Source organism: Tetrao urogallus, assembly GCF_951394365.1.
Source record: "Tetrao urogallus genome assembly, chromosome: 1".
Taxonomy (NCBI): Eukaryota; Metazoa; Chordata; class Aves; order Galliformes; family Phasianidae; genus Tetrao; species Tetrao urogallus.
Genome location: NC_136813.1, coordinates 40,015,712 through 40,043,361, shown reverse-complemented (window position 1 = coordinate 40,043,361; position 27,650 = coordinate 40,015,712). Strand labels below are relative to the sequence as shown.

Below are 27,650 nucleotides of genomic sequence, written 5' to 3'. Positions count from 1 at the left end.
GACATGAAGCACAAGGTCCAAGAAAAACAATATAGAGAGCTGAAGCATGCATTCATTTGAATGCTATGAATAAGACACCGTTTACAACTCAGATTATAAATATATGCAATATGATGGTGTTTATTTATCTTTTAAAATTCAAATATATAGTAGTAAGTTCATTGCATGCATTATTTCCACACATTTTATTCACACGGCAGATCTAAAAATTACATTATACAACATAAGATAATTTCACAGATATAAAGCAACAATTGTAATCAAAAGAGTTGTTTGCCTTTATGGGAAAAGAGGCATTATTATGGTGAAAATATCTTTCTTCAAAGAAAATCTCCTTAAAGGATTTTCATAGTATTTACGGAAAAATGCTATGGTGATGTTTTCTTCTGCAGTTTCTTGTACCATACAGGTGCCTGTGTATTTGTCTGTAACATAAAGAATGTATTAGTTGTGAGAAAGAGCAAAAGTCAGAATAAGAACATGCAATCTATGATGAATTCTCTTTCTTTCCTATGTAGCTCATAGTGTTAAATCATTTTTTTCTGCTTAAAGAAAGTAAAAGAAAGTAAAGAAAGTAAGACTATGTATTCAAGGTTATTATTACTACATATCTGTATTTAAACCAGCTGATTTCTAGGTTATAAAAAGCAGATGAGGTAAATGTTTTGTTTTAAAATATTGAACATGAGTCAAGTGTAGCACAGATAGATTTCATTCTAAATATCATTATTCAGTGCTCCCGTTAGAGAAGGAGATGAAACTCAGGAAAAAGATTTTGTGTGTGCCATAGACCAACACTTTGTCCAAAATAAGAGCTCTCAAAAAATTATAACCTAAAATGAAAGAATTCAGCAGTTTAATGACAATGCAGGAATAATTTTATTGGTAGAGAATTATCAGTGAGTAACTTCTTGCTTTCATAATCCTTTGGGCTACTGCACATTCAAGACAGTATAGAACATTCTTGGGGCAAATTCAGAAGTTGTTTATATGAAGAAAAAAAACAAAGCGAAGGTGGAACAAGGTTAAGGACTGTTCTACATTCAAGTTTCAGTATTAACTCTTGCTTTTGCTAATACTGTTTCTTGCATCTGTTGTCTCTAAACTCATTCTAAACAGTTTGTTTTCTTCTCCCTATTTGTTCTGTTCCTCCAAGACTTAATAACCAATCAGTCTTCAAATTCAGCTCGCCTTGGATCATGTTTAAATCTTCATCTTTCTCTGATTTTGAAGCTCTCAGTTATAAAAATAAATTTACTCTATTTGTATAAGCTATTAAAATTCTCAAAATTGGCCTAAATGGGCAGGACTTCAACAGGACTACTGAATTATTTCCCCATCTAGTAAGAAACCCTGCGATCAGCTTGTTTGCATTTCCTACTCCACAGTTATATGAGGAACAATTTCAGCATGTCAAAGCATTTCTTTTTCTAGATTGCCACATCATTTCTATATCCCTAAGAAAGGCAGGACAGATTATACACTCAAACTCTGGATCATCTACGCAACCTAATCGTTAGCTCACAGTTTGTCTTTGGGTCACTGCACCAAAGACAAAAGCTTGGGATATATGATTTAGCATTTCCAAAAGGATTACAGATGAGACAACACATGGCATGACTTTTACCTCTGAGCAGTCTCAAAACACTGTCTAAGCAAAATAACAACCACTGAATAATCTAAGTAATTGTCCCCAAATGCCCTCATGCCATACTCAGGGGATGTAATCATTCTCTACATTGTGTATTACAAAAACATTATCTGACGTGTTGCAATATCAATCTTACATTATTTGAGTCTCTTTCAATTTTAAGAAGATTCCACCAGAAATAAAAATAACAAAAAACAACCATATATAGATACACATTTGGACCAAAGCAGCAAAATATTGGGCCCAGGGAAAAGGGAAAAAAAGAGGGTTGTGTAGATTGAACCAGCCTACCCTAGAGGAAAACAGCTGCAACCATTGTAAATACAAGTTATCATTTGCTTTGTGACTCAGCATTATAATTCTCTTAAATTTATCATCTGAGGCGCACTTGTTATCAGAAGCTTCTATATCATTTTTCTGAACCTTTCAAATACCAGAAGCACTAAATTCAGTAGGGAACCTGAAGCATTTAAATCCAAGCATTTATTTTTTAAAGGTATAGAACAAGGTTTTGTAGTATCAAAATTATCCATAGTAACAGAAGTTATAAAAATCCTGGGCATGTGCCTGTATGTATACATGTATATGCAGCAGTGTAAATACACATAAATACATTTTTTTTCCCATTGCTGCTCCTCAGTACATCCATACACAATCACCTCATGCTCAGGGTAGACTTAAAATTGCATATTTATTCTGTGCTCATTACAGTTTTGTGAACTGATAGTAATATAATTGGTTTTCTTTTAAAAATCTTGTTTACTTCAGACTTTACATGCACGAACTACCAAACATGTAAATAACATCACAAACTGCAGTTTGTCTCCTCAAAATCAACCACAGCCACACAAAGTTGCAAATATTATGTGGAATAAAGTATGTACCTCGTTGAAGTATGAACTACCTTTTTTCTTTTTAAAGTGTGAGGAAATAAGTTGATGGCACTTACTGTTAGCATAGTACTTACAAATAATGTTGGCTTAGGTCTAAATACATTTTCTTCTTCATATTCTGGCAGCGGTTTTACTGAAGGGTTTAATTTGTTTTCTGCAGTCAAACTTTTTAAATTAATTTGAGATGGAAGTAAGTTTTGTTCCTTGTGTTTATCCTGTAGATTAATTAGAATCTGTTTCATTACGGCTAGTTCCTGGAAAACCATAAAAGGGCAATGCTCAGTTAATCAGTAAAATTACATTTGAATCTGTTTTGTTAATAATGGATTTTTATTCACCAATTGAAAAATGCAAGTGGAATAGAAAATCCAACAAGCACCATGTACTTACAAAATTACTAATTGCATATTAATAAAAGAAAGTGAAAAATGTACATAGGATTTATTTATACAACTCAAATTTTGTACTGAATAATTGCTGTAAAAGACAACATTTGTTGTGTAATGAAGAAGCACTATCTCTTTTAAGTTAAGCTTCCATTTAATTTAAAAGAAATATTTTGAGTTTGTTTTGTTCAGGCAGAGGGAGTTTACCAACATAATTTGTATATGATAAATTGTACTTTCAAGTGTTGCGTCTTGCACAAAAGTCTTACTACTAGAAATATACCTTTATATTCAGATCAGAAAAGTCAATGCAATACCTTACAAAGACTTAGAGTAACAATGGGATCAAGTGGAAAAGAATTTTTGCGAAACATAAAAAATTCCAACATTGGAAATAAAAAGGAAAAGCATGAGGAAATAACTCAGGTTTTTTTTTTTTTTAATATTCTAATAATTTGATGGCTAAACAATCTGATTAAAAAACAAAAAAACCAAAAACCACGCTTTCTTACTATTTAGCTGAAAAAAAAATCCATTCAAAAGTTACTGTAAAGTGAGAAAGGAAAACTCATGGTATTTTGTGTCTTTAAATGGCTGCCTTCTTTTGTTGTCATGCATCTCCTCGTGCCTAAAATTCTATTCCCTTACATCTAGTAGGTAATTAAGTTACAGAATTCAGAATGTTTTATCTGTCATTCTACACTGTACATAATTCATGCTTCATTACTGCAGAGCTAGGTTAGCAAAGTCAGTAGAAACATCATGCAAAGTGTAAGACAATTTTATATATTTTTAAACTCTATGTTTTAGCTTTCTTACAGTGCTCCTGTTTTCAATAAACACTGCTAAAATATCAGCATTATAATTAGCATTGTATCTTATTTCTCAATCAAAGCAGAGTAATTCATATCTATAGCTGAATGACAAACATTTGCCGTGCCTTACCTATTTCTTAATTGCCAGAAAAGTATATTGATGCACATTCTGTTTTCACTGCATTTTAATAAGTAGTCAAAAGAAAAGCCTTACAAAACATTCTTGCCATATAGCTTCTCTCTGTGCATTTCTGCCTTAATACAAGTATTTGTACTCAAAGTCAAAAGAATCACATCTTTAAACTGCACCAGACTCATTCAGTTACATGAATGGGTGTTACACTCCACAGACCGGCTTTATTGAGTGTACAAATTGTTCTTGTATCTCAGTCATTTAATATTAACTATTTGCATAATTCAACCATGTGTAGTGGCATGTTAAAACAGCATGACTGCAGAGCAGCTGTTTAAAAGGACTGCATAGTTGATGCCAACATGTTTTTCAAAGTTGTAAACTCTGCAAAGATGTTGCCAAAGTGACACATAGACAGAATTTCTTGATGAAAATAACTCAAGCAAGTATATAGCAAATACGTACACCATCACAGGAGATTAAATGGTACATAAACAATGTTTTGACATTAACAAGTGCTGTTCCTATAGTTAAACTTGGCTATTCTGTAGACCAAATAGCTGCACGTTTGATCAAGGCAAAACTCCCAAACTGTCAAGTAGATTTATTTCAGAAACAGAACTGAAACATGGACACGTAAGGTCAAATTCTCTCGTCCAGATCCTTTCAGCACTCTAAGGTCTTCTCTGCTCGCAGAGTCTGTCCTTTACTTCACAGCCCTGCCTGTTTTCAGACTTGGAATAGACTCTGGAGTCAACTCTGATATGAGCTTCCACTTGATAGGGGAATTCCCAATGTGAACATATGGGAAGGAATAACAGGGAATTGGGATGGCAAATTAGTCCACAATGTATAAATCAGTTTGGCATCACAGCCAAGTTTAATACAAGAATGAAGCCTTAATATTTGTTCTAAAATCACATTTTGTGAGAAAAAAATTCTAACAGATGTGCCAAAGTACTACAGGAAACACTGAGTCCAACAGAATCACTAGTATGTATACTGCTTAACACGAAATTTCACATATTTACCAGAGGTTTGTAGTTTTCTACCCAGGAAATACTGAAAACAAATTTCTGTTTTGAACTGCAGTAGGTTTTCAAGGCCGGGTTGGATGGGGCCTGTGGCAGCCTGATCTAGTACTTGATATAGCAGCTGGCAACCCTGCCCCTGGGCAGGGGGTTGGAATTTGATGATCCTCAAGGTCCCTTTCAACCCAAGCCAATATATGATTTCTAAAGATTTCTCTGCTCAACACAATGTTAATTCCTAGTTTTGCTTTTGAATTCTAAACAGAGTCAGTAGTAATACCTGGCACTGCCAGCAAGCTACCATGATCCAACTATTTTCTAACCTTAAAAGCTGGCAAATTGGTCTAGAAAGCTAGTAAGGCAAAAGATGCTCAGGACATTGCGCATAGCAGGAATCTGCAAACCTTTTCTACTGTGAAGAGTCTTGTGAAAAAAAAAAAAAAGGTGTGGGAGAGTAGGTATAGGATTCAGAATGGACAGGAACAACCTTTTGCGTAGAACAACATGCTTTAGTTTCAGGATAAGCTGAATATGGGAAAATGTGAGGAGAATTGGATGGTTACAATTCTTATACGATTCTACTGTGTCAATACCCTGTTTTTATGTCATATCAATCTTGTGGGATCTGATCAATGTCTATAAATATCTATGGTGTGGGAGGCAAAGAGACGAGGCCAGACTTCTTTTAAGTGATGCATGGCAATAGGACTAGGGGAAATAGCCACAAACTGAAGCATAGGAAGTTCCTCACAATGTGTGTAAGAACTTCTTCATGGTAAGGATGATGGAGCACAGGAACAGGCTGCTCAGAGATGTTGTAGAGTCTCCTTCTCTGGAGACATTCATGACCTGCCTGGACGCTAACCTGTGCAACCTGCTATTGGGAGCCTGCTTTGGCAGGAGGCTTGGATTTGATAATCTCTGGAGGTCTGTTCCAGCCCCTACAATTCTCTGAATCAGTGCAAATCCTTTTGTCTATGTTATTCACTTTGGTTCTTTCATGCACTGGAGAAACCATGTCACTTAAGCCCTGTGTGTCCCAAGCCCTCTGTAGAGATACCTGCCCTTTGCTGCTGGCTTCTGCAATTATTAAGAAAGCCATGCTATAGACCTTATGGAGTGTCACTGTCTGAGGACTTTGGCTTTTGAGGGCCATACAGACCTTCTTGGGAAGAGTATGAGTACTGGAAGCTGGGAGTGGATTCACCCAGCTCCTCTCTGTACCTAGCTGCACAGCTTTTGTCTCACTTGCATCCACTCTTCACCTCAGGAACATTATGTGCAGATGTGTGGCGGCACAGATAGATGGAAAACAATGCAATTAGCTCAAAAAGGTGGGTTAAGATGAAACAAGGAAAAAAGAATAAGTATGCAACTGGAACAAAAACACTGCTTATACACAGTGAGTGTCACCCGCACAAATAATTATCAGCCTCAGACTGTACCATTAAATATTTTGAAAGTCTGTCCACAGAAATCTAATGAATTCTTGTTTAAGGATTCTAATTTGGTCTGGCTACCAGCACAAATGCCAAAAACACAAAGCAGTGACCTGTTCGACACACGGGATTTAGCTCAAGCTTATAAATTTACATGTCTAAACTTAAGTAGCTACACATGAAATAGGAATCTGATTTTCCATTACAGATGATGTAGCTTGGAAAGTGAGTCAACCCATTCGGAAGTAGACACCTATTGGCATGACAGCTGAATTGTGTTGCAACAACACTAACATATTGACTAGGTTGCTAGCGATGAGGCTACTGTGAAGCAAAGGAAAGAATGCTCACCACAGACACCTCCTGTAAATACCTACATTAAGGTGTCACAAGCTGAATCCATTTTTCACCTCACTTTCTTCACTTTTCTTATCCTTCTGCTTCACCACTTCACCTAAAACATCTTTCATCCTAAATAGCCAGTGTACAATTATAACATCTAACATCCTATATTCCACTTGATTATGCACATTTAACAAAGATAATTTGAGCTATAAAATAGTATTTGAAACTTTTGCCATATATGACCAAAACATAACTGTAATTCAAAATAAGTGATTAGAATGAATGGACTGAGAACAAGGGGAGGGAAAAAGGGGGAAACCAAGCAAAGGTAAAATATATTGTGTTGTGAGAATAACATGACATCTGTGCATTTCCATTTATTCTTTGCGCTGTTATGTCCAAGACTTTAAAACTTGCAAAAGGAATTTTGTGTACCAATACACAAATAATAGTGTTTGGGTTTTTTTTGTTTGTTTGTTTTTTAAATTAAGAAAGGATTTATTTAGTTATAGACAAAGGATAGGCACCAACATTTTCCTTGTTGTTCTTCAATTAAAGTATATTCTGCTTGGGAATTTTTTCCTAATCGTACCTTGTTAATTATTAAGTTGAATGCTATCAGTGCTATTGTTGTGAAACTCTTACAGTCTGTGAAAGTGTTACATCAAAACCACCAACTTTTTAAATAGTGTTAAAAGGAACAAAACCAAGGAAATGTCAATCATTTTTAAAAGGTAAAGGAAAAAAGGCAAAATAGTTGGATCCTGTCAGCATACTCCTATTTCAGTAGAATTTGAAACTCCAATAATAATGTTTGATCTTAACGCATAAATAAAATGATACAATAAAATGAAATTTTATTTAAACTTGTTTTTGCCTGTTTATAAGGATAATTGAACTAGAAATTACAGGAATGGAGACTGAAGATCAGTTTGGGATAAAAATGGATTGTTTCCACTAAATCAACCAGCAGTGTAATTAGAAGATGGAGATGAACAAACAGAAAGATAAAAAGGCAGCAGTTTAAAATATAAATGCATTTATAATTATGAATTCTCTAAACAGCTCTATTAACGTTGCTTTTATTGTCCTTGATACATGCTCAAATATATATGTACCAGAAAAGTCCCTTACATTTTCTAATTGAGTACTACAGAAAGATTATGTTGAATGTTATAAACATATCTTAATTATATAATCATAAAAAATAAAAGGAATCTCCTGATATTGAAAATTACTGAGACATAAGGAATGCTGTTTTATTAAGTAAATAATTGAAGAAATGAGTTAAAAAAATTATCTACATTGGGCACAATAAGTACTTATCAAAGAGTAATTCCATTTTTTTTTCAGTGGATTATCAAAAGGTGAGAGGATTTTTCTTCTTACTCTTTTCATGTAATGATAATCAAAGAAAGCAAGAATCTTTTTGGTGCATTCAACAGATCACAGAATCACAGAATGGCCAGGGTTGGAAGGGACCTCAAGGATCTCGAATCTCCAACCCCCCTGCCACATGCAGGGCTACCAACCTCCACGTTTAATGCTAAACCAGATCGTAAAGGCCCTTAACGTTATGTATGTGTATAATTATAATAAATTAAAATATAAAATGGATTTATATAAGCACTTAAAGTAAATTTAGATACCACGCTCTGGAAGCAGATGCAAAATAACAGTGTTAAGAAAAAGCAACTGACTTACAGGAATCAATTACATAAATACCAGTTCTCATGTTATGCAGCCATGTCCTGCACCTCCAAACACTCCATACAATAACCTTGAAAAGAAACTTCACACAGACCAAATGGAATGGTTGAAAATATTTAATAGGGAGAGACAGGTAACTTTCTGGACTAAAGTTAACTAATTATGGTAGTAAACAAAGTTTTTGAATTCGTTAACTCCATCATAGAATCAGCCAGTGGGTGTCAGATCCGTCAGTCTTCCTTCCCATATAGTAAACCCTATGATTACAGCATTCAGACAAATGTCTTCTGAAGCAAAAGTGATCCTAACAACAGCACCAACAGTTACCTGAACCTTTATCATGACAAACCATATTCTACTTTTAGTTTTACACAGAATTTATGATTACAAACTTCACCTTGGATTAGAACTCCATTTTGAATCAGAAAACTTCTATTGTGGAAGTTGAACAATGTGGTTTTTGTGCTAGAAAATGTGTCAGATTCTGGCTGAACCACCAAATTCTGATGACTGACTAGAGTCCCCAAAGAAGAAAACAGCATAAATTCCCAGTAAAAGAAACAAAATACAGAAGAGGCACTAAATGCTATGAACCTTAAACACGAGAACCCATTTCTCTGACAAAAACAGAAAAATCAGCTGAAAGAAAGGCAAAAACAGATGTTTGCCTTTCTCAGAAATGTTAATCAAAACTTAAAATCTCTCGGAATTTGTGAGTCAAGTACTAAGACAATGGTTTTAGATGTGTCATTTCCCATCCTCCTCAATCTTTAAGACTTCAGTAAAGCGTATATGTTTACCAGCAACTTTGGAAAGCATGTGTTCATCATTTCAACTGCCATATGGTTCCCATGTGGCTAAACATAAAATAAAAGTATATATCCAGCCTGGAGAAACTTGTGAGATTATAGCAGTGTCTTTACGTTCAAGAACAGATGAGTGTGCAGACCTCTTTGCATGGAAGGAGACCAGATTAAAAACTGCCTCACAACAGTCTTAGTACATTACCTCTCGAATCGGTGATCAGACTCTTCTCAATGCGGGAGCCAAATAGTAGCCTTGAGTTCAGCAACCTGCTGACTATACTAGCTATACTTTAATCTTTAAAATAACAACAACAAAACCAACTATAATAGAACATGCAAGTGAGGGATGACAGCTGTGATGGGATGAAAAATATGTTTGTGTTAAATCAATGCAATCGTTATTCATATGCACTCTCCAGCTTAGGCATCTATTGTAGTCTTCAAACAAGAAGTCGCACGGAAAAGCAGAGTTCAAAAAATGAGGTTATGGATATGTTAAAGATTACTGATTTGAGAAACCTAAAACAGCACTTAAGAATACTAAGTCCATTTGTCAGTGCTTTGTAAAAAGTGCATTTCTGAATGCATTTCTCAGTTCCCCAAGAATTAAAGGCTCACGTTCAGATTCCAAATGTTCTTGGGAGGCCTGAGAAAAATAATTTCTCTTGAGAGAAAGTGATCTAAATCTGGAAATGGGTAGGGCAGGGTGGTTTGGAACAAACTGGCTTCACAGCTGTCTGTCTCAGAGCGCTCAGTGGGTCAATTTGATGGTCATATAAGGTGAATAAAATACTAAGGATATTGTCCTGTATGAAGTCTATGCATTTTCTTACTCAGATCCTTCTTAAATACTTATTGTGACTTTCTGTGGAAGTAAGTTCTGTGTTAAAAGCAAAGTTGTATCATATAACAGTTGTTGCCAAGATGGAGAGGGATCTCTCTAAGAATTCTGGTTGTAATTCTGCTTTGAATCATATGACCAGATTGTTAGGTGGACTTCCTCACACTGAGCTTCAGACAACTTCCGTAATAACATTTATACCTAGGCAAACTAACTTGTTTGACTCCTTTCTGTACCTGTTGGTGAGATTCATAAGTAACCCTTCATTTAGATGAGGACATGGTAAATCACATCATAATAGTGCTTGTTTTTCTTTTCTGACTGCAAATCAAAAAGGCAAGATCCAACTCTTCTACTGTGTTAACCTGACTTCACAAAAACATCTCCGATTATCTTTACAGTGATAATACTCTTCAATATCACCAGAGACCTGTTAAAATGGAGGTAAACAGAGTCTTCTAGTCCTGATTGAAATGGAGGTAAACAGAGTCTTCTACTCCTGATTGCTGGCACAGAATATCCAGTCACTGACTTATTTCTGAAGAACAAACCACAGGACTGAAATATAACCCTAGTTCCACCTATCTACATTTGCTATGGCTTGCATACAGCACTTCGTGAAGAAAAAGCTTCAGCATGGTACTCTTAATTCTGGAGTGTGCCCAGATAAAGGAGTCATTTATGTGTCACTGTTCAGGAACGAGACTTTCCAGCAAAAGTAGTATCTAGAATGTCTCCTCTTCAGAATACTGACAATGCACATAAGGAACTGTTTTAGAACTCTTCTTCATTGGCTTTACTTTTGCCAAACAGCTGGAGACACACTAAAAAAAATGTCCTTACTTATAACCTGGAAATAATTCCAGGTGGAATTCAGAAAGTGGATAAACCACTGATTCTGCTAGCACAGAATTATTTATGTTAGAGATTAATGATGAAAAGTATGAAATAGGAGAAAGATATTACAGAAGCTCCATTTTATGTATCAGGGAGCAAAATGAAGCAAATGGTAAGTCCTACAGTCTGCATATGATTGCAGATGGACAGGATGCAGTGGCATGAACAATGCAAATTCAGTTTCAACAGTGGAACACTTTGGGTATCAGGAACAGAATCTACATTCACGTCAGATCTCAAAGAAGATTTTAATAACTACCTATTAAATATAAGAAAGTATCACTAACGTTTGACAAAGTTGCATCCTCTGATGGTTCTGTACTGGAAATATCGGAAGTCAGCAAGAATTCTTGTGTGAGATCTGAACATATGGTCATATTAGGCACATGGATACAAACTGTAAAGCTGGAAACTGGAAGACACTATGAAATGTTCTGATCAAACAAATGAACCTGATAACTGGGTGATGGAAAGATGCCAGACCATATGCAGGATGTTGATAGCTTCTCTGCACTACACTTAGTTCGGGAGTTCTCTATATCCAAGTGAATATAGAGCCTTAAAGTGAACTTACAGATCTGTGATAGATCTACAGACTACTTCTAGATGTATAAAGTAAATGCACTAGAACAATAGCAACAATAAAATGGCAAAGTCACCACAGAGAACAAATTCTATCCTTCTGCCTATTTCAGCTGCATGTTCTCAACAGTTAAATCTAATTTCATATGAAAAATACAAAATAATTTGTCTCATGATTCAGAATTTGCATGCTAAATTCTGAAAAAAAATTCCACTTTTTCTATTAAAGGTAAAAAATATTTTTACAATGATGAAGACTAAACTCAGAACTATTTTTTAATCTGAGTTATTGTGACATGTAGTCAAATTCAAGTTTAGTAAAGAGTAAGTTCCATATAAAAAGATGCTACAAAATGCTAGTATGTTAAAACAGCCTTATTAGCACATGCTATTATGAAAAATTTCCTGTATTTTCCAGGAGGATAAGCATACTACTACAGTTTGATTTTCCTTGTCTTTGGTATTTTTTACAAAGTACTAAAATTCAATTTCCATTTGGTAGCACTCAAATGCTACCATAAAGTGACCAAAACTAAAAAAAAAAAAAAAAATAATTGCTAGATAAACAGCAGAACGTGACTGGAATATCCATAACCAACGCTGGAAAAAGGAATACAAAGAAAGAACGGTTTCATGTTCAGAAAACCCTTTTGCCAACAATTTGTTGTTTAAATTTCTTGTTAAATTCACTAATACTGGCTCCCTCAAAAATATATCATTTAAAACAGACATGCCAATTTTACCTTGTAATCCATGAATTGCATTTTGTCTAAGAAACTTTCTGTTACTGAGAGTAAAAATGTATTTGAATTGGACTTAATATTAACTGACACTATTGAACCCTGTGTTACTATCATTTTTCCCAAGGTTCTAAAAAAAATAATGAACTGCTGATTAGTAAACACTAGTTAGTATACAGATCCTTACTGTATACAACTGCAAAAGCTGCAGAAGATAATTCTTCAAAGAGTATCTATAAAAACTGGTAAGATATTCTGAATAATATAGTTCCAACAAAAGATGAATTGTACCCAACTGTTAAATCCTTCCTCTTCCTAAATTCATTATTTGGAATTCAAGTTTTATTAAAGTTTGACAACAACAAAATAGATAACAAAAATGAGGAATACTGCTGAGGAGCATTTTTTTTTCTTTGTACAATATGAGCTAGAAACTTCTCTACACTCATTTAGCACTGTAAATGTCACTTTGTTTCTCCAAGTTTTAAGCTGAGAATAGCTCCAGGGCTTACTTGTGATGCAGAAATGGCCCTGTAATCTACTTAGAAAACACGCAGAACATTAATAGAAACTAGAATCTTGGAACACAAACGTAGCATAAGAAAAATGATAATTACTCTGTGGCTTAACATTTAAAAAGAGAGCTAAGCATTGTACATCAGCATTTTTTTTATATAAAACAAGTTGCAGCACATAGATGAGCAGGAAGTCATTCGCTTTTGAAACACAAATAATTTTGACATTATTCTGTGCAATCTTTTAAACAAAAAAGAGAGGGAAAGAGCAGAGCTAGAGATTGTTTGAAGGCACCTGTTACCAATCACTTATTTTCAGTCGTATCTCCCCAACCCCTGCAGATAGCCCTTCCTTTCCCTCTTGCCTACAAAGAAGTTTTCTCCTTTCATCCAGTAAGCTTCCATCCCCGATTAAACACGTACTGCCCTCCCCCTTATGACTCCAGAGCCTTTTGTGAGCCTCTGAACTTCACTCTACCTCTCTTTTTGCAGATGGCAGCTGTTGTTGCTCTCCAGGTTCCTACAACCAATGCACTGACCTCCTGTCCCATGTTACTTCAGTCAACCTTCTTCAACATAACTTAATTATAGCTAAGGACAGTCTTAGCCATTTTTTAAACTATGACTAATAACGAAGTGCTGAAAACTCATCTGGAATCCTCAAGGTCATTGCTGAAATGGAATGAAATGGAATGAAATGGTGCAAGGAGCCAATTTAGCAATGAGGGACAATCCTTAAGGAGAATATGAAAGGAAGAAAGACAAATATGAGAATTTAAGAGTAGCTGATCAAAGTAAGGTAAAGACATTTCACTTCTCTAAAAAGAAAAAGAAACATGCTTCTTTTCTTTTACTCTTATGAGTAAAATAATGGGATAACTATTGAGAAGTGGTAGGGTTTTGTGCAAGATATTGGTATAAGTTGGCATGTGCCAACACAGAGACTACTAGATTCTCAGATTCTAGAAATATTAGATTCAGATTCAGAACAATATCACAATTCCAAATGTTTCTGATAACCTACCTAATGATGCTTAAAGTCCAATATTCATCAAAATTTATTGAAATCCTTGAGAACCATAGCCTTTTTATTTAGAGAAGCACTCTGAAAAAAACAGTTAGAACCATTAACAAACTATGCATATTCTAATAGGACTAATTAGTAGCTGTTCCTCCTGCCTGATCATGTGGACTCCCTCCAATCTCACGCGCACAGTGGAAAACACATTAGGCAAACATTCATTAAAAAAGCAAAAATGTGACAGTTTTTCCACATTTTGAGAATAATGAAATAACGATTTTGTGTTCTTAATTTTGTCTTACTCTTTCATTTGTTCTGCCTTTTTTCTTTGCTCTCATGCATTACCTATGCAATGGCTGCCTTATGTTTCTCAACTTGCATTCAACTGACTCCCTTTTTGCTTCAACAAAACAAGCTACATTTTTAATCCTGTTCACATGAGAGCTTCAGCCTGCTATGGATTTTCTTCTATTTTTTTTTTTTTTTTTGCTAGTGAAGAAATGTCTTTTTAAAGAAAGAGTGTTTTCTTGTTTTGTTTTGAGGAATTTGCTGAAAATAAAGACAAAAGACGATAATAAAGTTAATAATAAAGACAACTACAAAAATGGCTAAGGACAGCACGACCCAATCTCTTTGGATATGTCAATGTTGTTAAACAGAACAGCACCCAGTCTGGAGCAGACTACAGACTAGAGTCTACAGAGCTGGAGTACTGTACCTTGACAAACTATAGTGGGTAAGTATTACCTTGCTCCCTTTTTCTGTTGTGGATGAGTTTAAGTATTGTTAGGAAAGGTTCACTGCTATTCAACAATCTGCTCCCCTCACAAGGAGAGATGGATGAAATTGCACCACATTTGCTTCCTTTGGTTCGGTGGTTTCTGCTGGGATGGTTCCCAGCAGATTTTGCATCCTCAAGCATGTGGTAGGTTATTAATTCATATTTAAACTTCACATGATTTTGAAAAGTTTGAATTAAAACAAAAGAAATGTCTCAGTGTTAAGGTAACATAACGATCACGTAGGCCTTGAGGAGACTACTGTGTACAGAGTTAATCTAGTCTGCAGGACAGCTGTCATAAGCAGTATGAAACCATTATGGCACTGGAACAGGGGTCCCTGACCTTTAATAGCACAGATGTGACTTCTGGAATAAAGACCCAAATGAAGAACGACTATTCAAACTGTGCATGTAGTGTATAGGTGCATGCATATTGATGAGAAAAACTAAATGTATCCACTCCGCAGTTCAAATTTTAAAAAACAAAGTTAGTTTTAATTTTTAAGAAGCTTACAGGACTTTGGAAAGTGGACTTTTTCAGGAGACGTGAATTAAAAAATCAATGTGATTGTAAATTCTTAAAACAATATACAAAGTGAAAATGTAATTTGCTTGGGAAATTACTTCCAAATTGCAATCAATTCACGTATAAGAAGATTACTTAGAAGAAAAAAAGAGGTAATTCGCATCTAGTAAGGAAAAATAAACACTGAGGAGATTTTCTTTTCAAGCCTTTAATCAGAAAAATGTAAGGAAAAAAGAATGATTAAGATACTGCATTAGTGCACATGGATTCATGGCTTAACCTCTGCCACAAACTCCATGAAGTTTTGGCAAGCCACCATTTTTTTCACTGTGGTTGCTGCTCCTACCAAACAGAGCTAATACTTTTCTGCTCCGTGTTACGAGGACAGTATTTGTGAGGTATTCAGTTATTGTGATGAAGGCCAGAGAAATATTCAATACACAGGATTATTTTTATGTATTGTTAAGAGACAGGGAAAATGTTGAAAAGGGGAAGTGTTACATGGCAGAGAAAAGCATTATGCTTATTCATAAATGGCGAGTCCTGAATTTGATTTGGAAAGCTTTTGATCAGCCAGTAGGTATACAAATTCAACATAACAGCCACTCAGGCAATAAGCATTTTAACATTAACCTAGGTAGACTATTTCAGCAAGAATAGCTCAATAAGAATTTTTTACTAATTCAGGCACACGTATTTAGGCAGATGTAGCCCTCAATTCAATTAGAGTGATACAATAATCTACTGACATAAGCTAAATTGATTTAAGTAAACAAACAGCAATCAAGCCCCATGTGTTTGTATCCATTTAACTGACTGATATCAAATGTATTTAAACTACTATTAGACTTTTACTGCTGTGTCCCATAGCAGACAGCCAATGCTTGGTTTGTGGTTGCTAACTCAACTTGAAGAGCTTTGGCACAGTAACACATCAATGCGTCACCAAGGCGGGTGACTAGTTCTGCAAGTTTACATTCTATCACTTGTATGCACAGCTGCTAATGTACTACAAGTGCACAGATGTGTAAGGGAGATAAAATCTCAGCAGATTTTCATGTAATTTTAACCAGTATATGATGTTAAGGTGCTTATAACTAATAATGTCTGCACAATTATGTTCTAAGAAATTAATAGACTTTACAGACAATCTTCCTTTGCGCTGCTCGTGTTGTAAATTTTACCCTTTTCTTTCTTACTACAATATCCTCACAATAGTAGTTTTATATATTAAAAATTACTCTTTTGGCAGAGGTGGTTTCAGGCAAGATAAATAAATTAATAAATAAAAAGTAGTGCAACTCGAGTTATCGCCTCTATATTCATAAGAACTAAAACTGTTCTTTGCACTCAGTGGAATGCCTATTTAATGGCTTTCTATTGCTGTTTCTTACATCGCTATCTCATTTTTTTCTTTTTATGTCTCCTAGAATATTTATATTTGAAAAACAAAATAAAAAAACCTCTCCATTTATTATAATTGTTCTACCTTTTTAAAAACAAAACAAAACAAAAAACAGTGGATTATGTACACACATAGAAAATATAAGTAAGTATTTATTTTCAAGACTTTAGAAATTAGGTTTCTATACTCTGCACTTTGAATTGGATAAGCTAAACAACTTTAATTTTGCACATTTTAGCATTCCTTTACAATATGTTTCCATCTTAAATATCTGAAGAAATAGTACAATGTCATGCATCAAAGCATAGCAAATTTACAACCTCTTAAATGTAATCTCAGAAAATGATTGCTAAAGGTTTTTGCCAAAAATCTGAGCACTGACAGACTGTCCTTCCAAGTTTTTATCTGAGGTTTGTAAGCCAATGAATAAAGTCTAAAATTACACTTCTGATGTTTCAAAATACCAACAACTGCATTGACCATGAAAGACAATGGCAGTGCCAAGATCACAGAGCTCATGGTAAATATTTCTTTTAGTCAAAGTTTGATTATTAGAAGAGAAGGAAAATAAAGAGAATCACAGATCGAAAGCTTCATCTGGAAAGATTTAGTGGATTCATCTCACTTAACTTTAGCACTTCACAGATACTGCACTTTAGAGCCTGTAAGTTACAGATCAGTGCTGCCTACAGGAAAGGATAAGGTTTGGATACAAAGAAAAGCACAGAAGCTTTGTGTGCTTTGCTCTGCAGTTCTAGACACAAATGCCTGTCACCCTCTCCCCCAGGTAAGAAATACTGACATATATTTTTAAAAGGTTCTTCAAACTGCTGAACTACCAGATAACAATTCAATAAACTTTCTCATTGTAGTCTAGGCTACACTTCTGTTCAGTGATATGAGTGGTTCCAGTGCACTATTAGAGAAGTGCCAGAGCTGGTGCAAGATAAGGACAGAGAAGAAGGCATAAGCAAAGCAGGAAGGCAGTGTTATAGATATCAGGTCAAATCAGGCCTAATGTGTAATTTCATCCTGATTATTTCTGAAGGAAAATCCTTCCTTTTTGCACCACTCTGACTACACAAAGACATTAGGGCAAGAAAGGTCCACCTTTGCAGGTATAAAGCTAAAGGCAGAGTTGGATAAAGCAAGGTTCAAGTTTTTATGTGTGTGGTTTGGTTAGCCATGGTGAAAGATAAAGTTTATGCTGATTAAAAAAATAGTGCAAAGTACAGATAGTAACACAAAAAAGTTTGGAATTGTTATATCCTTCTAAAAAAAGAAATACATTTTAGTAGAGGCTATTAATGGGAAACTCCATTGTCTCTCTGAACAATGTTTTATGCTCTTCTGTTGGATCTGGAAAAACAATTACAAACCTTATTGGTTACCCTGATAAAATGTAAAATTTCTTAGCATGAAATCATGTGAAAAACTTGACTGTACCAATTGTACTTGCTATCATGCATTCAGGGACTTATGAATGGCATCACATTTTCTTCTGATAGCTCAAAGAGGACAGCTGCACTGTGAAGGCCATATTATGAGCCTTTAAGAACATAATCTCAGCATGATTCCAGATACCAAACCTGCTCTGAAGTAATAGTTTGCATTTATCCATATAAAGAAGAAATCCACAGAAATTGTGAATGTACCAGCATATTCTCAATGATTTACATGAGAAGCTAGATTAAAAGGTTTTCGAAATTCATTTACTAATTGATTAACGAAAAAAAGGAAACAGAAGGCCAAGAAACAACTGAAAAAAGCAAACATAAAAGCAGCTTCTGTTTTTCTCCTGAATGGGTGGCCATACTTTTTAAGAAAGTACCAAATCAAATGACAACTTTTCATTTCAATTTCTCAGAGCAAATGTAATATTCAACATCAGATTACCTTAGTCTCCATAATTTGAAATAATGAGCTGTTTTATTATATGAAATACATTCTTTTCTGTAATAAAAGAATAATATGAATTCTTCCAACATTTAGAGTTCAGTATTAAACTTCTTTCTTCCAAGATTAAAATAAATGATAAAGGAAATAAGATTAACCATAAATATAAAACCTTTATGTAAAAAGTATGCAAAATGCTATAGTTACTTCAAAATCAAAGGGTATGAATCCAGCTGATATCACAAGGAGATAAAAATGAAAAATGACAACAACAAAAAAAGCAAAAAACCCACCCACCCAGCCTCAAACTCTTAACATTAAAAAATGAGTTAATGCAATCTGAGACCACACAGGCTGGAATACCTTATATTAAAAGTGTATACTTACTGAAACATGGAAAGACAGCATTGACACTGGTGCTTGTACTTTCAGTGTACTTAAAACATTAGTTTATATTAACTGTGAATATCTTAGGTTTATCTATTCAAGAATTCTACTGTTCTAACTTGAAAACAAGGGTAAAAGGGTAATTCCTAACATGAATTGACAGTTTTATATGCACAATGATTAAACAAGACTGATAGTGATCATATTACGTAACAGAATACAGTGAACACTTATCACCGTCATTCATATCTTTTCAAAATACATAAATTAAGGATTTAAACACTGCATATTACTTATATTTAAAAATAGCCCGCCTAAATGAAATCATGAAATTATGATGTTGCTGCATATTTTATATAGCTTTCTTTATTAAGATGGCAAAGAAATTTACTTGAAGACTAACTCTCTGTAAACTAAGTTGTCCTATTCTGTACAAAGATTTCAGTGTATACAGAAACTGCCTTTTAGAGAAATTAATAAATGGTAAGACTACTGGAAGACAGCTGCATTAAAAATCAGAAGTAACAGGCAGCATTTGGAATAAACAGAAATGACAAAAGGCAAACATAACCTCGCTCCACCCCCCATGGAAAAAGCCACTTGTTCACCCCTTTTCCTCAAACAATTTTAGCTCATGTTTATGTTTCTTTCTTTTTTTGTGTGTTTATTTGTTTGCGTAGCACTAACAGTTCATAGTGTTCCTTCCCCAAATATATCACTTCGAATGTTTCTTTTTCAGTATTTATATTCTGTTCTGCAAAGGTGACTTGAATAAGTATTATCATTGTTAGCTGAAATAATACAACTAATACAGCTTTTTTTATCTGATATAAAAAGAAATTTGGAACAAACGTAATAATGTTGGAAATATTTTCTCAATTTCTTAACATTTAGGGTCAAGAAATATTCATGAAGAAATCTGTTTCAGACACATGTGCTACTTTTCTTCTTTTTTAGTGTGTCTCACTCAGCTTTGCTTGCACTGATGGCCACAGCCTGAAAATACTGAGCAGCAAAATGACATAAAGAAGCAAACAGCTGCACATCAGGAACAACTGACATAGATAGTGACAGGGGCTATTATTGTTTAGTTGCACAGCATTTGAGGTAGAAATTTATAAACTTTTATTCTATCTGCCATATTCTGCTCAATTTAATCAGCTGCAATGCATGTTGGTTGATATGAAACCAACAAAACTAGGCATCCAAGACACAAGGAGCAGCACTACTTGTGAGAGAAGTGGTAGGAATAGGAACAGGATATTCTGAAAAAAGTAAATCTGAAGTTAGTCTGCCAAGGGTCTATCATGTTGGAAATTCATAAATTCACTACATGTTTATACAATTAATTAATTATTTCTTAAAAGTATTTTTCATATCATTAACATACTGGCAGGTTTGTAAATTATGTTTTCTATTATATTAATGGAGAGCACTGGAATTCATATACACAAAAAAAGAATGCCCAAATAAAACCCAAACTAAACATGTCCCTGCAGACATTCAAAGCCTGGTTGGATGCGGCTCTGGGCAGCAGAGCCCTCTGCACATAGCAGGGGGGTTGAAGCTACATGATTACTGTAATCCTTTTCAACCCAAGCCATTCTATGATTCTATGTGTGTTAAGACTCAGTCCTGACTTTGAAATTTAATTATATGATGTAGATAAAGACATTACAAATAAGAACTATCAAATGATCACTTCTGATGTACCAACTGATGATCCTACTATGTTAATGACACCTGAAAATTACTCTGGGGAAGCATGTTCAATTACTCTCTTCTGTAACAACACTATTTTAATCACTGTACATGGAACTTCAGAAGCATGACAATTCTGAAAGTTAAATGTGAAAACTATTGTAGGAGGATATTGCATCAGATGACCACCCAGTGTGATTCAGCAAAGAAAGTAGACACATTAAGAACTCTTGTTCTTTTTACTTCAATTTAAGGGGATTCGAATCTGAGATCTGATCTCAGGAAAATGACAGTAGTTTTAGCTTAAGTCAAGGCTCACTTAGTCTCAGCTGTCAGTGAAATTATTTCAGTTTTATTCTAATAAAAATGGTTTTCTAACTGGTTAGCACAGACAAACTGTGTTGGATCAGTTCAAAAAATGAGTTCTGCTGTAAAAATCTAAGAAGGGAGTTTGGGGCAACAGCAGTGAAAGAAGATGGGGTAAAGAATTTTGGAGGTGTAGTGAGAAGACTTCAAGAGGTATGTGAATAGTCGGTTTCTGTAGAAATAATGGTATCAGAATGAGTGACAAGGATACTTTAGGAGAATTGCAAGTTCCTTGAAAGGCATCTCCCCATCTTCTCAGTCTATTGATATAACGACTCCAAGATGACCATTCTGAACCAGTAAGAGGTTATTTAGGTTCCATTACCTTGTGTAGGTAGTTTGTCTTGCTTTTTCTCACATTCATAATTTTTGATTCGTTAATGTTTTCTTGTTTTGCAAATCTTTGCCAAAACATTCAGTAACTCTGGGAGAGCATTTAATCACTCCTCACTGTCAGCTTTTGTTTTTATATCTTCACTATTCTCTAGCTTCAGCAAACCTTCCATATTACTATTCACGCTTTTCCAGATTTGCTCTGGAAAAATTTGGAATTCCATAGGTAAATTTCATTTATTTCTATCCTCTTTTACAGACATTTAATTTACAGAAGGATTTTCTCCCTTACTCCACAGTAGATTAGTCTCTCAATATTGTTAAAGGCAAGATCTTTACAAAAGCCTTTTGGAAATCTCCATATAATGTATTGACTCCTAAAATACAAGATTTTGCACACTTTTAGATGTGAAGCACTCTTCTTCCAGAAGCACTCTGACTTCTTACTTGGATGAAACTCAGGTGTGTTTATACAGAAATATGATTCTGGATGAAACCTAAGTGATTGCCATCTAGTTTCCTTTCCTCATCCTGACTTTCTCCAATAGTTCCCTGTCCGGAGAACCCAGAATTGGATTTAGTAGTCCAGATGTGACCTCACCAGGACAGAGTAGAGGGGGCAGATCATCTCCCTCCACCTGCTGGCAACACTTTGTTAATGGATACCAGGATAGCCCAGACACCTCTGGCCTTCTCGCCCACAAGGGCTCCCTACTGGCTCATGGTCAGCCTGTTTAGCAAACTGTTGTACATCAAGACATCTATGTTCAGGTTCTCCATGGTGCCTGACAGATATCATCACGTGTGTTTCTCAGAACGACACAGGAAAAGAAAAGAAAGAAAAAAATCAAACCTAAACATTTTTTCCTATGGTTTAAGGCTAAGGAGAGAGAAAATTGACTTTATGTTAGTTATGCTAAAACAGAAAGATTACCTCACGATGATTTAGAAGTCTCTCCAAATCTGCTGCCATTTGATTCTTGACACGCAGCAAAGCTGTCTTTTCTTTATTTAAAAGACTGGCAAAAAAAGAGGATAGGAAATACGGTAATAGCAACAGATAATCTCTTTTAATCTTGTATTCTGGTTGAAACATGCATTTTCTAAAGCTAAATATTGGCAACAATGAAAATCTGCTCAAGTAATTGTATCAGATGATCCTGCTCTGTCTTTAAGCACAGGAATTTTTATAAAAGGACCTAAATGCAGCCATGTATACAAAATCTTATTTAGTCAAGTAATTCTATTCAATTTTTTTTAATTCCCTGAAGGGTAATTTAAAAATTATCAGAACCTTCTATTATTATTTATTGGTTTATTCTTAGCAAAAGGAGTTCATTTCAAAAGCTATGCAAGGTTTGTTGTACCTCCGATTTCAATATCAAAATTCCTTTTTCTACCTACATCACTAGTACAGCAGACATCACCCTTTCAAAAATCACCTTTTTTGACATTACTGTATTTAAAATTCCGAAAATAAATACAAGAAGTATCAAGATGCAGCTTCCACTTTCAGCTCTGTAGTTTCAGCAGAAATTTCAAATGTGTTTTTTTATTTGATATGACAAGAGACTCAAAAGAATCAAGTCTTTCTTATGAACAGCGTGAAAACTATTTTACCATAAATACACGCAATAGCAAATTTAGCTTTAATTGTCCTTTTTTAAACAATTATGTAATCTGAACATTTTATTTTGTGTACACATTCTGATTCTAGGTAGCAATTCACCTAATATAGCTAAATATATTTCCACAATTATCTCAAACAACAGTTTCCAATAATAAACTTCACACTAACGCATACATAATGTCTGGACATAATCTATTTTCTTAAAATAGACGGAATTTTTCTTAGTAGAACAATGTTGTACCATTACTGTGACTTAACTAAATAGGTTCTGCAATATAAACTGCAATATACATCAGCAGCTATGCAAAATTCAACTCTGCATATGGAATGAAAACATACAGTACTGAATCAGATTATGAGTTCAAAAGCAAATGTATTAAAATTTTAGAAATTGAGTGGAGCAATTATGTACATTGCAAACACAATTATTTAGGATTCCCAATATTTGATCTAGAAATTATCAGCAAAATAAATCAACATTTTCTTTAGTTGTATGCGTAACATCTGCTTGTTTCAAGTAAACATCATTCTCTGTTCCAGACATTTTCTGGAATTTTCTTACAAGATTTGTATTGGAGACTTCGGCTGTCAATTTCTTCTGGCATTCATTAATACTCTGAAATTTTGCTTACTATGATCAGATTGCTTAGCTGCCTTGCTCAGTTACTTAAAAGGGCAATAGTAAAATTTATGAAAAACTACAAGGATATTATACTATTTTCAAGAGTTTTATTTTCTGTGACATTTTTAATCATAATAAAATTGCTGTACTGTTTTTTCTTGGGTTAATTTGTTGTAATTTACTGATGCAAAAGTTTTTCTTGGATTTTCTCAGAGCAGAAACCAATTATTTTAGACAATGACTCACAAACTTATTAGAGAAGCAATAATGAAAAGTTCCTGTACGACTTAAATAGTGTACTGAATAAGCACATACAAAAGTGTTCATGACTAACCAGAAATTCATGTTCAAGGTTTAATTTCATCCGCAGAGTAAAACCTATTCTAGTTATACCAGTTGTATTTTCTGAAAGAATGACAAAACCAACCCATGTGGAGCACTCTCAGCATTATTTTCATTTTCTTTGTTTATGATAAAATACAGGAATTACTCTGCTATATCATTCAGTAGCACTTTATGTGCTTTCTGTTGTATGTAAAAATGCTATGAATGCAGAATTACCAAAATACACAGAGACTTCAGATTTAGTAGTTCTGCAATAATTATGCTTTTTCATTATTGCTGTCAGAAGGGAATAATTCATACACTTCTGAAAGAGTACTGCAAAAGAGGCATATATACAATTAATATGTTAATAAATTCACACCTATAATGACCATGTAAAACTTCCTGAAAGTTCACTTTGGGGAAGAAGATAATTTCAGTCCCTGTAAAGAAAATGTTCTAACAAGTATCTTGGATATAAGAGGTCAATGAGGTTCTAACTTTAAGCCATCTGACATGTCCATCAACAAGCAGTTTAAACTAATCCAGTTTTAATTTGTGGTGTAAGAAAGCAGACAGCAGTTCCTTTAAAGTTCATTTCAGATGACTTCAGTGAAACCTGCTGTTCAAAGGACAGCCTTTTCTATCCCTAACCATGTGGGTAGAAAAATTGTGACTTTGCAAAAAGATCATTCTACTAATCTGGCTTAATGACAGGCAGGTCCTTGACCAATCAGATCTTTTTTTGTAATTGGGTGACCTACCTGGTGGAAGATGGAAAGGCTCTTGATATAGTCTACTTAGGCTTCAACAAAGCCTTTAACACTGTCTCCCACAGAATACGGCTGGAGAAGCTGGCAGCCCATAGCTTCTCTTTGCTGAGTAAAGAACTGGCTGGAGGACTGGACCCAGGAGTACTGGTGAATGGAGTTAAATCCAGCTGGCTACAGGCCACAAGGGATGTTCCCAAGGGTCGGTGCTGGGGCCTGTCCTCTTCAATATCTTTACTGATGACCTGGATGGGAGCATTGAGTGCGCCCTCAGTAAGTTGGCAGTTGACACTAAGTTGGCAGGAAATGTCAATCTGCTCAGGGATAGGAAGGCCCTACAGAGAGATCTGGACAGGCTGGGTCTCAGGGCTGAGGCCTATGGGATGAAGTTCAGTAAGACCCAGTGCTGGGTCCTACACTTTGGCTGGAGCTTTGGCCCTAGTCAATGCTACAGGCTTGGGATGGGGTGGCTGTAAGACTGTGAGGAAGAAATGGACCTAGGAGTGTTGGTCGACACATGGCTAAACGTGAGCCAGCAGTGTGCCCAGGTGGCCAAGAAAGACAATGGCATCTTAGTATCAGAAATAGCTTTGCCAGCAAGAATAGGGAGGCAACTCTCCTTCTGTGCTCAGCTTGGTGAGGCTACATCTTGAGTACTGTGCGCAGTTTTGGACCTCTCGCTACAAGAAAGACACTGAAGCTCTGTAGAGTGTCCAGAGAAGGGCACTGAAGATGTGAGGGGTCTGGAGCACAGGTCTTATGGGAAGTGGCTGATGGAAGGAGATGGGGATGTTTAGTCTAGAGAAGAAGAGGGGATCTTATCGCTTTCTACAAGAGCATGCTCTTGCATTCCACTACACCTTCAAGACCTCACCAGATATGAATTCAGGGATGAGAAATATGGAATACGTTTGTCTCATACATACACATGGCACACTGCAACTATTGCCTTGTTTTGGTTTGCTTTCCTTGTGATCCACAGGCCATTTAGCGTGGATATCATAAGAATATGGTAATTTGAATTACCATAAGAATAAGGTAATGTGTTTTTTTTCCGGAAAAAGAAAACTAACGTTTCCTAGTCTCAGATTTTAAAGCATTAAATTTAAATTTGGGCAATTAAAGCATCTTTTAAATCTCTGGTCTAAGAATATCAGCTATTGGCATACTCAGAAGTTTCTATTATTAAATGTTCTGAATAATATGTTTGTGCTGGACACACTAAATAAACACTGTTTTAATATTGCTGTTTTTTATTATTGCTTCTATTCAGTTTGACAAAAAGTAGGTTCCTTTTCTGTAGAACTGTAGATCCCAAACGTTTATGAAATAAGGATTGTACCTTCATGTTTGTTACTTTCAAGTTACAGTACAATGAAGATGAAAATTTAAGTTCAATCTTTGATTATTTCTTTGCATCTTATTATCATATCCAAATACCACAAAAAAAAAATCAAATTAAAAAATAGTATATAAGATGGCTTTGTACACAAAACTAAATCTATAATGTATGCCCCTTCTCTGCAAATGATGATGAGCTCAGAGCAGGCAGCGAGTTTTGAACCTTGAAGTAGTTTTTTAAATTCATGCAGTTAGATATAAAAAAAGTTCTCAAATAAAAGTTCTTTAGAGAATATATGAAAAATTTGTGAGCTCTCATTATGCAGCCACAGCACAATAACCACAGATCAAATTTTTGAAGACATTTAGAAGTCTGCTGTTTGATGATTTCAACTGGATTACTTCAGGTGGCTTAAGAACTCTAGTCTGTGTAGTGTCCAAATTGAAAAAGGATTTCTTTTTTAAGTAGTAAGTAAACAAAAAAAATCCAGCTATATATACATATATATTTAAGTTGTACTTATATAAATTGTAATAAGAGTCAGTAAACATACATTTGTAGAAAAAAGAAACAGTTGCATAACTGTTGTTTCACAAGTAGCTTACTTTAGTGTTTGGATAGATGATGCACATTTAACAGAACGGTAACATTCTCACAAAAAACTCATTGCTCATTCTATGATGGGAAAAAGTCAACTAACACTGTATGCTGAATTTATAATGTTTGGAACGCGATTAGGGAACCCAAAACGCAGAGCTTCTTAGCAAAATCCTTGTACTGCTTCTGGTTTTGCCACACAGTTAGGCTTTTGAGGAGTGCTTTTGGATCAGCAAACCACTTTTAAAATCAACCATTGGTATGGAGAAATTTGAGTAAATTTAAAATAAATACTCTCTTTATGAATGAAGTCTTGTGTAATGTCTCCAGTTATTTATATACCTAGCTGTTTCAGCACAAAACTATGTACCAAAACTACAATTACTTCACTACACACACAAGAATGAAATTCACAGTCTTGTTTGCCCACAGCATGACATAGTTACAAGGCATTTCTTTTCAAAAGGAGAGCTAAATGTAGTGTTTTCATTTCTGGTTAAAGAACTGCATGCTAGAGAGCTTTCTTTATTATATGAAAGAGTCATCCACATACACACAACTGCTCTTACTAACCATCACTATTTACTTTTATTAATAAGTGCTATTCGAGCTAACAAATAAGAGGTTACTTTATAGAGTATTTTGAAATATGTGGATCTATAAATTCATCCTGTAGATGCCTTGTCATTCAAGACCTGAGAATTTCTGCAGGTACACAGTTCACAAGTATACAAGGTGGCCTCCTCCCAGTCACACCTCAGCTCCACTGCAGAATGCCAGCACAGAGTCAGTGTCCTGCCCAGAAGAATTCAGTGGCAGATGGGGAAGAGAGTGGTAATGGAGATATAGATGGGCAACATTTTACAGGGTTTTGATTGTCCCTCAGTAATCTCTCATCTTTGAATGGTAATCAAATCACACATGATTCACATAATAACTTCCCTGACATATGCTGGGAGTACAGCACAGCACACAGGAAGCAGTCTAGGAGGTTTCTGGAATGCGTAGAGGACAACTTCCTGATACAGCTGGTCAGGGAACCCACGAGAGGAACTGCCCCACTAGACCTGCTGTTCACAAACAGGGAAGGTTTGGTGGGAGATGTGGAGGTTGGAGGCTGTCTTGGACAGAGCGACCATGAAATGATAGACTTCGTGATTCATGG

The 27,650-nt window shown here is 35.1% G+C and overlaps 1 protein-coding gene across 1 annotated transcript in view; it reads right to left on the bottom strand.

The window, feature by feature from the left end:
• Positions 1-368: 368 nt before the first annotated feature.
• The window catches only part of PIBF1 (progesterone immunomodulatory binding factor 1), a gene marked incomplete at both ends in the record, with an annotated part of 161,532 nt that continues 134,250 nt past the window's right edge, over positions 369-27,650 (bottom strand). Inside the window, 3 exons of the mRNA XM_079547492.1 lie at positions 369-425; positions 2,619-2,798; positions 22,135-22,219. Of these exons, the coding sequence (XP_079403618.1) occupies positions 369-425; positions 2,619-2,798; positions 22,135-22,219 (322 nt within the window). The remainder of the gene's footprint in view (positions 426-2,618; positions 2,799-22,134; positions 22,220-27,650) is intronic.